This window comes from Chenopodium quinoa, unplaced genomic scaffold (genome assembly GCF_001683475.1).
Source record: "Chenopodium quinoa cultivar QQ74 unplaced genomic scaffold, ASM168347v1, whole genome shotgun sequence".
NCBI classification, from domain to species: Eukaryota; Viridiplantae; Streptophyta; class Magnoliopsida; order Caryophyllales; family Amaranthaceae; genus Chenopodium; species Chenopodium quinoa.
Genome location: NW_018743331.1, coordinates 2,806,164 through 2,818,004, shown reverse-complemented (window position 1 = coordinate 2,818,004; position 11,841 = coordinate 2,806,164). Strand labels below are relative to the sequence as shown.

The 11,841-nt window shown below is 34.4% G+C and overlaps 1 protein-coding gene across 1 annotated transcript; it reads left to right on the top strand.

The window, feature by feature from the left end:
* The first annotated feature begins 1,968 nt into the window (after nt 1-1,968).
* LOC110737754 (protein DJ-1 homolog A-like) lies at nt 1,969-10,615 on the top strand. Its single transcript, XM_021918099.1, has 8 exons — nt 1,969-2,180; nt 3,391-3,591; nt 6,531-6,680; nt 6,858-7,040; nt 8,744-8,824; nt 9,480-9,680; nt 9,815-9,955; nt 10,171-10,615. Exons 1-8 carry the CDS (start codon nt 2,007-2,009, stop codon nt 10,375-10,377), a joined length of 1,338 nt encoding a protein of 445 aa, XP_021773791.1. The 5' UTR covers nt 1,969-2,006; the 3' UTR covers nt 10,378-10,615.
* Nucleotides 10,616-11,841: the final 1,226 nt, after the last annotated feature.

The following is an 11,841-nucleotide window of genomic DNA, read 5'->3' as shown; positions in this document are numbered from 1 at the left end:
TACAACATGCATCTCTCAAGTAACTGAAGGATACATTAAGGGAGATAGAACAAAACATATATCCCCAAAACTATTTTTCACACATGATCCGCAAAAGGATGAGGAAATAAATATCCAGGAAATTCAGTCTTGTGACAACCTTGCCGACCTGTTCACTAAATCACTTCCTTCAAAGAAATTTGAGCAATTAGTTCACAAAATTGGAATGCGACATCTTCGTGAATTATGTTGAAATCAGGGGGAGTATTATATGAAATGTTCTCTTTTTTTCCTTCTATTAGGTTTCTATCCCATTGGTTTTTCCTGACAAGGTTTTTAATGAGCCAGTATACTAAAGCATATAATACAATACCGTTGTACTCTTTTTTCCTAGCTATGGCTTTTATCCCATACGGTTTTACCTAGCTAGGTTTTTAATGAGGCAACTCATATCCCATTTAATGTGAACGTTCAAAGGGGGAGTGTTGAGAAAAATCCAAAGATGATTGAAGTTCACATGCATGTAGTTTTAACCGGTTGATGCAATTTTATCTAGTACAATAATTTACATGTAGTACAATGATGTATACTATTATACTCCATAATTTTGGCTATATAAGAGAAGTTTACGTATTGTGAACGAGTGCGGATAAAAATCAAAAAATTCTATCATACTACTTACTTTCTAACTCTTCACTGATAAATCTCAACTATCGGTAAAAATTTTAACAAATGCTTTTTTTTTTTTTTGAATAGTAACAAATGCTTATATATAACATATAACATTACCCTAAAAATAATAGGAGTAGTTCGCAAATTGATTTTAAAACAAGGCATTTTTTAACAACAATATTGTCTAATAATTATGGATGTCAATTCGCGTAAACGGTTCAGTTTCGAGTTAAGTTTATCGGTTTTGGCCTTTCGGGTTATAACGAATCGGTTTATAACGGGTTGAAATGATTAGCGGGTCAGTTTGGGTCGGTTTTGAAAATTATTGGGTCAGTTCGGTTTGGTTTTTTTTAATTGCGGTTTCTACTCGGGTTGGGTCCTACTCGGATCAGGTTGTAATCGGTTCGGTCATAATCAGTTTGGGTTAAACCAGGTCGGTTAGAAAATGGGTTTAGCTAGTTTAAAGCGGGTTTTGAATAATTCGGGTCCTAATCGGGTCGGGTTGTAATCGGTTCGGGTCATAATCAGTTTGGGTTAAACTGGATCGGTTTAAAAACAGATTTTGGTTCAAAACAGACCGGGTGAAATCGGGTCGGGTCTTATTGATTAAGGTTCAGTTTGGATTGAATTGGGTTTGTTTGGAAACAGTTTTAACCAATATGATGTGTGTTTCAGTTCAAATCATATCAGGTTAAAATCGAGTCGAGTCATTATTGAGTCTGGTTAATAAGATAATATGTAGAAACGGATTAGGTTATAATCGAGTTAAGTCTTAAATAAGTTGGGTTTATCGAGTAGTGGGTTGAAACGGATCAGATCATAAACATATTAGGTTACAAGTTGTAAACGACTCAATCATAATGAATTACGGTTTGTAAACAGTTCGGTCACAGCGGGTTATGGGTTGTAAACGTTTTGGTCCTAACTGGTTACAGGTTATAAACGGTTCGGTCACAACGAGTTATGGGTTGGAACGGTTCAGGTTAATCGGATTTTTGCCGGGTTTAAACGATTTTCGGTTTAAAATGGGTTGGGTTACTATCGGGTTCGGATATAACAAGTTCGGGTTGCTTTTGATTTTCGGTTGTAATGGTTTGACTTATTAACGGTTTGCACAACTTCGGTTCAGTTCAGTTTCGAGTTTGAAAAAATTAGGTCGGGTCGATTTTTGGTTTTCAAAAAATGGGTTTTGAACGGTTCGATTCCTTTTCGAATCGGTTCGAAACAGTTAGATTTAACGGTTTGAGTCAAAAACTAACAGCTTTACTGATAATAATAAAGGGATAAATGACGCAAAAAATTGGCATCCATGGTTAGTGAGTCTCTTACAGTATCAACCCAACCCAGCTAGCCTAATGTCCACGCGTCACCTGACCTCTCTTTCCCCCTTTACAACTCTCTCGAAACAACCCCTTTTTCCATTTCCAACTTCTCTCAATTTATTCTCCAGATTTCCTCTTTCTTCTCCAAATTATTCCAGTTTCTCTGCTTCTGTTTCAGCTTCTTCCATGGCTTCCGAAGCTAAAAAGGTATAATTTCCTATCTATTTTTCTTATACTGTTCATGGGTTTGTTTCATTTTTTCGAATGACAAAAATCTCTTTAATTTATGTAACATTCTTCAATTCATGATTTTGCTTATATTGTGTTTTGTGGGTTTTGGGTGTTAATCAAAGCTTAACCTATTATTTATTTGCTTCAACTTTGTTGATTGTTAGTGGGGTTTTGTGGGTTTTGATTGTTTGTTTTTCTCATCAATATAATCTCTTTTATATATGTGATCATGTGTAATTTTTGTTGCGGTAATTATACTTTTTGTACTTTATATAATAGGCCATATTTCTGTTTGGAGTGTTCTGAACTGATTCGACTGTTGGAATTAAGTTTGAAAACTTACTAGTTACTACTATAGTACTATATGTTACATTATTGATAAATTGAAGGACTAAATAGTGGCATGGTTAAGATGAAATAAAAATCATGTACAAAGTATATCAACCCATTTCTTCAAGTTTGACCTTCAATCTAATGTGGCATACTTCCTCCGTCCTTTAAAATTTGCAATTATTTGACGTTTGCGCTATTCATACACTAATTTTATCATGTAAAATGTTGTTATGTTGGCCCTTATTGGTTGGGAGGAAATGGGATGAAAAGAAAAGAAAGGAGAGGAAAATTATGGTTTCCTAAGTTCGGTTCTAAAAGTTAAACGGAATTTGATAGGAAATGAAGGGAAATGGAAGGAAAGCTCCCTTCACAAAATCTTCCCTTTCCTCTCCTCCTAAAATTGGAGGAATTTGAGAGGATAGAAAGAAATTAAATCTATCAAGCTTAAGATTAGTTTTTCCTTCCCTTTCATTCCTTTAATAATGTCATACCAAACAATAGATTCCCCTCTTTTCCCTTCCTTTACTGATATCAAACCAAACATTAGATGATATACTTTCTTTCCTTTCCCTTCTCTTTCTTTCTTTTCCCTTTCCATCCATTCCCTTTCTTTCCTTTACTAATATTGAATCAAACATATTTGAGGTATATTATCAATATATTATAAGTAACTTTTTATAATTTTATTTAATTAATCAATTACTTAAGATATTAATGGTCAAAAGTGGTCCAATTGTGCATGCTTTAAAGAACAAAGGAAGTCTTATCTTGGTACTGAGGCTGTATTAATGTTGGAACTTTCTAAAATCATGCATTTTATGCTATTTATTTACTGGGTGATTGTGGATTTTAGGTCTTAGTTCCAATAGCAAATGGAACAGAGCCTATGGAGGCAGTGATTACCATTGATGTCTTAAGGAGAGCTGGTGCTGAAGTGACTGTCGCTTCTGTTGAAAAGGGGCTCCAGGTTGATGCTTGTCACAGTGTGAAGATTGTTGCTGATGCATTGATAAATGACTGTAGTCAGATGGTTTTTGATCTCATTTCTCTTCCTGTAAGTGCTAATTTTTCCCCACTATTTATTTACAGTTGTATATGTAGTGAGTTTACTATCACCTAGTCACCTACCAAATCAGCCATTATAGTTATATGCTTATCGATTGATACCATGGTGTTGAAGTTTCAAATCTAGTTGGTTTGGTACAAAGTCATTAATGTAGCTTAGCTGCTAATTGCAAACCTTTAATTTAGCATTGTGAGATTTGGAGACAAGAGAGGGATGACGTCAATCTTCGTTTTTAACATATCACAAATGCTTTTTTACATAAAAGAATGAATGGGGGTTTCCTTTAGCTGGAAAGCTAGTGTCTTCTGGTATAAGCTTTTTAAAGTCTTGCTTATGTGTTGTAATCTTGTAATACTTGTGTGAGTAACATCTAAGATATTTGGTATACATGCTTATGATTCCATTTGTGATCTTGGAAATTGGAGTTGTTTATTAATTAATGAAGTCGTACCATTCTGAACTATTTATAATGCTGTCACAGTAGCTTGATACTGCAATATGATGTTGAGGTTCCTTATAGTTGAAGGGGTTGGAGGAGTACAAGAGTAGATTAGTACGAAGTATAAAAGATGAATAATGAAAGCTTACTTCAATTTATATAGTACTTCCTTTGTTGTTTCTCTATTTGGTGACTAATGATGTGCTTTGTACAAATTCACTATTTATTTTTTCTTTTTTTTTTTTTTGGGAAACCCTCTTTGCATCCATGATCTTCTGTTTCTTGAACTGGTTACCCCCAACTCACCAATTTCAGTTTTGTGTTAACAAAGTAAAATACTTGTATGTAATAAATTAGTGAACTTAGTTTCTTCATAATCTTCCATCTTAGTTCTCTTCACCTTATTTTGGCTGAACTAGAATTATTTTACTGAATTGAAATTATTTTTGCTGAATTAAAAATTAATTTTACTTATTAAAACTTATATGTATTGATTCTCTATAATAGTTGTTCTTTAAAGTTTTTGATTTTTACTGATTCAAAATTACTGAATATTTTTATTGAACTGAACTTATTTGTACAAAACATAAATCATTTTTACTAACTATTATTTTTATAAGGTGAAGAGAATAGGGCCTTAAGCAGGCCTTTTTCTAAGTTCTAACACAACAAATTTTCTGAGATTCTTCTTCATCAACTTGAACAATTGGCAGTGAAGAATCTATGGCTGTTTGAGTTATGTGACTTATATCTAATGTATTATGAGTAATTCTTAGTATCATGTGCTGAAACTTGCTCTTGATCAACTATATCATCACTGAGAACTAGTTTTAGTTGATGCGTATTTCAAACTCACATGCTTTCATACAAAATTTTCTACTTTGTAGTATTTCTGAATTTGAATTCTTAGTTTTGGAAGAAATTTTTTTTATTAGGGTTTAACATTATTAGTATGCTTTAGATAACCCTCTCAAACAAACAAGGCAACGTTTTATGCTCTTTCATCAACTTACTTTCTTATTTTATTATGAATACCTGCAAAACTATGCATAAATACCTTCCTGTCCAATCCTCCTCTGGTGCCTTATAATGAACACCAAACATTAAACTTCTGTTACTCCCGCTTACAACTTATGACAATATGTCTTCGATTTTTTTATTTTTTATTTTTTTCTTTGCCAGCAAACATCTCACTATATCGAGAATGGCTCAATTTTTTTTCCTCTCTGGCACATTATTTTGTTGTGGTGCATTATAAATTGTGTGCTTTCTTTGTATGCTATGTTGGTTGTTAACTTGGAAGATGCAAGCACATTGATGCAAAATTTATTAATTGATAGAACCCTGCAATAATGAAATAATTACTCTAATGCATTAAAAATTGAAGGTTAACTTGCTGATGTATTGATCAAGGCACTCAAAAAAGGGTTTTTTTGTGTACCTGGGAAAGTTACGTGTTGTCTTCATGGAATTTAGTTGAAACTAAACTGCTGCTAATAAGCATCAGTTATAGGAAAAGGGTTGCTAGCAGAATTATGTATAATAGTTATCTGTTTTCTTTTTTATTTTGTGAAAAGAAATATATATGCTTGTCATTATATGTCTTAGAATTAATCATGTCTTAGAATAAGGTTTACTTTAAGTAATTCCTACTTTGTTGATGTAGTTTGCCTATGAAAGTGTTACAATGTACTCCGTATTGAATAGATTGAAGCAAGTTTTTGGCTTATATCCTAATGACAAAATTGTCATGCTTTTATTGTAAACTGTTAATCTTCATTTTCTACCTTTGTTGTAAGAGCCAGAAGTTACGATGGACGAGTCCTATCTCTTAAGCAAAAACTTTTAGGCATTAAATTTAAATCGCACATCTTTGAGGGCTTACTTGCTTACTTTCTTAATATGTTGGATCTCATAGTTATTTCAAATCCTTTTCATCGTGTGCTAACTGGGAAAGAAGAAAGGGGAAAAAGTTAGAGCGAGACTTTTCTCTGTACACTAACATAAGAAATTTTGATAATTTGCAAGGAAAGGAAAATTTAAAATTTTCAACTGTATAGTAAATGCCAAAAAGAGTTGTGTTACAAGAATAATATTGGGCCTGGTGTTGTACACCATGAACTATTGAACTGATTAGTCAAGTTGTACATCTAGATCTCTGGCTTTGTGAACCTAAAGTTATTAGAAAGGACCGACCTTTAAATTCCATTTTGAAATAGTACCATATACATTCTTGAACAAAAAGTATTAGTTTGATTCTGTTGTGGTCTACTAGTAAGGTGTTTGATTCACCATTGCTTAACACGACAAAGGTACTCCAAAAATTTTCAGATATACCCCCTCTGTAGTTGGTACTTCTTTACAAGAATTTCTAACACTGTTGGATTTTTTATGAGTGTCTTCTCTTTCATTTCTTCCTTGTAATATATCCTGTTTGGAGGTTTTCACTAATGTCAATTATTTAACATGTGTATTTTATTATTGGCAGGGGGGAATGCCCGGTGCTTCTACTTTAAAAGACTCTGCAACCTTAAAGAGCATGGTGGAGAAACAAGCTGCTGAGGGCCGCCTTCATGCTGCAATCTGTGCAGCGCCAGCAGTTGCCTTGGGTTCATGGGGCTTGCTCAAAGGCTTAAAGGTAAGATCTGATGTTACCATTATATGTGGTCATCTAGTTCTGCTGCTTAGCCAATTTATTACCTATTGGGTTCATGAAAATTTTGACAATTGTGCTTCTTATATAGTTATTATTATTATTGCTGTGGTATTAAATATGTGGAAAATTGGAAATAACATTGCATTCGTGGTCTATTAGGCAACTTGTTACCCTTCCTTTATGGAACAATTGTCATCTTCAGCAACTGCAGTTGAATCAAGGGTTCAGCAGGATGGTACAGTTGTGACAAGTCGAGGACCAGGTACTGCCATGGAATACTCTGTGACACTAGTCGAACAATTATATGGGAAGGAAAAGGCTGATGGAGTAGCTGGGCCACTGGTATGCTTTCTCATATGTACACTATTCTTCAAATCACACGTATTTATATATTTGATAAGGAATAATTTAGCTAAATTTTAGGTTGGTTAGACATAGATACATGCATACATCTGTGCATTCTTGAAAAAAGAATTTTAGATTGTGATTTCTGCTTATTGGCTAATGCTGAAGTAGTTGATGTTCATATATTACTAATGTTGAAGATACATGAAAGTAAATTAATCAATTGATGGAAGTAGTTCTAATTGGTCATTATTCATGAATGACCTTATATGAGACTTGAATTACTGCCAATTAGCTCTTTTGGCTGTTATAATCCTGCGAAAATATGACCTTTGTATGAGATTTGAAGTTGTATCATTCATCTCTTCTGGCTATAATAGTCCTACGAGAGTATTACCTTGTATGATACCTATGTTTCCACATGGACACAAGTGTTTGATCTGTAGATCAAGTCTTAAACCTAAAAGAAACAAGGAACAAAATACCTCAACATGTAAGAGTCCCTTCCCTTAGGTCATTGTACCAATTACAACTTAGTGTAAGAGTTCTAGGTGCATCGGGATATGACACCAAGTTCCTTCTTCCATGCTATACAAGTGCCATAGGGCCCGTCCTTATCGACATACATACAAGGAGCAAGATCCAAACATCCCAAAAATGGGGGCTGCAGGAAATGAAAATCATAGAAATGGAGTAATCACAAAGCTAATATTGTAGAATTATAATAACCAAAAGAGCTAATTGATAGTAATTGAGTTATAATTTTTGAACAGGTTTTACTCCTGGACTGAGAGCATTGCATTATTGAGCACAGTGTAGCTAATTCTCCTCTCAAAATTCCTTAATTGTTTAATCAAATTGAATCCTAGGGACTCTTTCAATTTTGAGCGTTGTGTCTCAGAAAGTCAGAAATTTCCTTAAGCCAATAATATTTATAGTAGAACAGATTCTTCTGTGGGCAGTGCCTAGATCACAATAAGTGGAACATGGTATCATTTAGATGTAATTATTTTGTGCTGTTTATAATGGCGCTTTTTTTCTTCCTTGTTTGCTCCCTTTTTTATATAAAATTTTCTTTTGTGGGGTTGTTTTGAAGATATTAAAGAAATAGTTTGTGGTCACTGCTGTTCATATTTTTGTTTTTATATTTTTGTGTTTCCTCTTTTCAACTAGTTTAGAAATTGTATAACTATAAATGATTACAGTTTCATTATTAATACTCGTCTTATTAGTATTGTTTCTCACATTTTCAAACAAGAATGGAATTATGTACTTGATCGAAGAATGTGATGAAATCTGGATAGCCTTACATGCATGGATAAACTGATAAACTGCTTTAATTGTGCTAAATCGTAAGTCATGAACAGTGTGCTATAAGGGTCTTTTATTATTTCTGTTGGGTTGGACAAAATGAATATTTAGACCTGGAATATCATCTTCTACCAACTGTAAGGGTCACCTGAGTAGTTGACCTAGCAGTGATACCCTTGGGTCATAACCAATTAACCGTGGCATTTTAGTTCTACAAAAACGTGCCTACAAGACTAGTGTTACGTACTATTTGCCTGATTGTCTGTCACGTAGCCTACGTGTGGTGTAAACTCATTATCTTCCTTTTTTTGGCAATTCCAAAATGACGATGCCACTTTTGCTTGATTGTCTTGCTATATTCTTGATTCTGATTCCCCTAATCTGTTCAGATCACGCGTTCCAATCACGAGGACGAATATTTAATCAGGGAGCTAAATTCAATGCAATGGACATTTATTGATTGTCCACAGGTGAGATTTGTCATCCTTATGTTTCAACTGTTTGGCTAACTGGACAATCATATCACATTATCACCCACACTCCTGTCATTTTCTTCTAGCTAGTCAAATAATTAATTTGGGTCCATTTCACTAAAGTCTTAGATTTAAATCATTTAATAGGCTGGCTGTCCCTGGGGCCCTAGGACGATTTTGTATGCCACATTAAAGCTTATAATAGCTGCTGCAGCTACTTTTTCACACACACGCACACACGTACACGGCCTACACGCACACACACACGAAGACGCTTGCGCGCTCACACACACATGCATGTACATGCGTACACGTGTGTACACACTCATATAATTTGATTCAGATTAACGTATTACTCTGGAAATTAAAATTAATTAATACTGACATGGGAAATAATGCTCTAGATCATGGCTAGAATTCAGGACTCAGGATATATGACATTTGTGAGATGTTTAACTCATTTTTATTAGATACTAGGAATGTTAGTCTGCTAGGTATGAAATAGACAAGTCTGGTTTAGATTTTGGTCAAAGTGCTAAAATAAACAGCTGATCTATTTCGTATCAAAACTGCTCGAATCGAGATTTCTTTTTATTTATTCTTCTTACCTATTTTCTTTTTCTCCAAATGATTGTGGATTTTCTGCCCTTAGATTCTTGTACCAATAGCTGATGGTTCAGAAGAAATGGAGGCTGTCATAATAATCGATGTCTTGCGACGAGCTAAAGCAAAAGTTGTGGTGGCTTCTGTTGGAGAAAAGCTGGAGATTTTGGCTTCTCGGAATGTGAAACTAGTGGCAGATATGCATCTTGATGACGCTGCACAGTCCTCTTATGATCTTATTGTCTTGCCTGTAAGTAGTGCACAATTGAACCTTTTTTCTCCTCTCCCTCTCCCCCTCCCCCTGCCGGAGAAAAAAAAGAGAGAGAATTCCAGATTAGCCCGTAAAAAAAAGGCTTAAACATTAGATGCTCCGCATGTTGGCAGGGTGGACTTGGAGGCGCCCAGGCATTTGCAGCCTCAGAGAAGCTGGTTGAGATGCTGAAGAAACAAAGGGAATCGAACAAACCCTATGGAGCAATATGTGCATCTCCAGCTCTAGTCTTCGAACCTCATGGCTTGCTTAAGGTAATTCATGCAGATTGCTTTCCAGTACCCAGAGAAACTATGCTATTCTATATGTTTGGCATTGTGGACTTGGTGCTGCCCAGGCATTTGATTGATCTAATAATATTAGTTTTATGGAATTAATACTTAAAAAGATCAAGAAAATAAAGAGCGTCGTTATTTGCTTTGCTTCTGATTATATAAGGATATTTATGTAATTGTTGTTTGGTATACAGGGCAAGAAGGCAACAGCCTTCCCTGCTATGTGCAATAAGCTATCAGATCCAAGTGAAATCGAGAACAGGGTTGTGGTCGATGGCAACCTTATTACCAGTAGAGGGCCGGGCACCAGCATGGAGTTTGCACTTGCCATAGTGGAGAAATTTTTCGGTCGCCAGAAAGCAATCGAACTTGCGAAGGTGATGCTGTTTGTGAATCCATAAGAGTCTTGTGTGTATATTTTGAAGTAGTCTGACTTCTCGAGAGCTGTAAATTCTGAGAGATGAGCTTTGTTGTATAATAAGCAATGACCTTGTAACGTTGTTGCTTCGATAAATAAAGCTAGTCAGAATCTTGAGTTTATGGTTTTTGAGTTCTGACTAAGGCCTTGTTTAGTTCAACTTATTTTTACTTATTTTAGAAAAAATAAGTTTAGATCAGATCAGAAAAAATAAGTTCAGATCAGAACATCGTTTTATGTGCGGTTTTTTATCGCTAAATATTCTTAATTTCGTAATGAAAAAAATTGTGAAAATTACATATTAATAAACTACACATTATTACGAATCTAACAAGATCTCACTTGATATATTTTTTCCTTATAGATTATCGTACACTTAAGGTCAAAGTTTGGTCAAATCAGACAATCAGATCAGATCAGACTAGACTAGATAAGATCAGTAAAAATAAGGTGAACCAAACAAGGCCTAAGTTGTTGGACTGGGTTACAAGTTAAGCAAAATTTTATCGGTTCTATATATAATTATATATATAGGTTTTTTTTTTTTAATTAACAAAGGTCTATACACAACTATAAGTTCTAAAAACAAACAATATCAAATAATGCAAATTGAACATTAAAAGGATATGTCATGTTAATTAAACAGGTAAAAGCATGAGAAGAAAATTTTGTTAGAGCACTCAATGGCAAAGGATAAAAAAATTCCCTCATCACTCTCTTTTAGGAATGGCAGTGAATTTGGACTCGACTCGAATCTGTGGATCTAAATCCCTTTTTCACTAATATGGGTCTTCAAAATTTGGACCTGATATATCTGGGTTCTGTTGAAAAAAACGTATATGGATCAGGGTCTAACCCTCATACCCGTACCCGGATCTGTTTACCCGTTTTATAATTCCCCTACAAAAAAGCACTGAAATTGTTTGTTTCTTTATTACTGTTGTAATATTGATGATGTTAGTAGTTGATGAATCACATTTATATAAGATTTATAAGCATGTTTATGCTAGTTTTATAGGTGTTTTTGTCGCTTCTTAGGTCGCAAATGTATAAGTTGTCCGTTGTGTGCTTTATTGCGCTTCATTTTTGTTTTCTTAATGTTTCATGTAGCTTTTATAACTATTTGGACGCTTTGGGAGTAATTATGGAAGAATCGGACAATGAAAGGTTGAAACATCGATGAATCGAGGTCGCTCAATGAAAGATATGTGTTTGTGGAAGCTTAGGTCAATATTTATAAGCATACGGAATGAAAATAGCATCCACAAGAGTTGCAATGCACCTTTCATAGATGAACTTGAGTAAGAAACGAAGGAAAACGATGGTTTGCAAAGTGTCAAAATAGATCTTTGGTCACTCTTTTGATCATAACTTGAATTCTACAGATTGAACTGAAGCGATTCAAATTGCGTTGGAAACTAGACTTGAAGAGCTTTCCAACGATAGG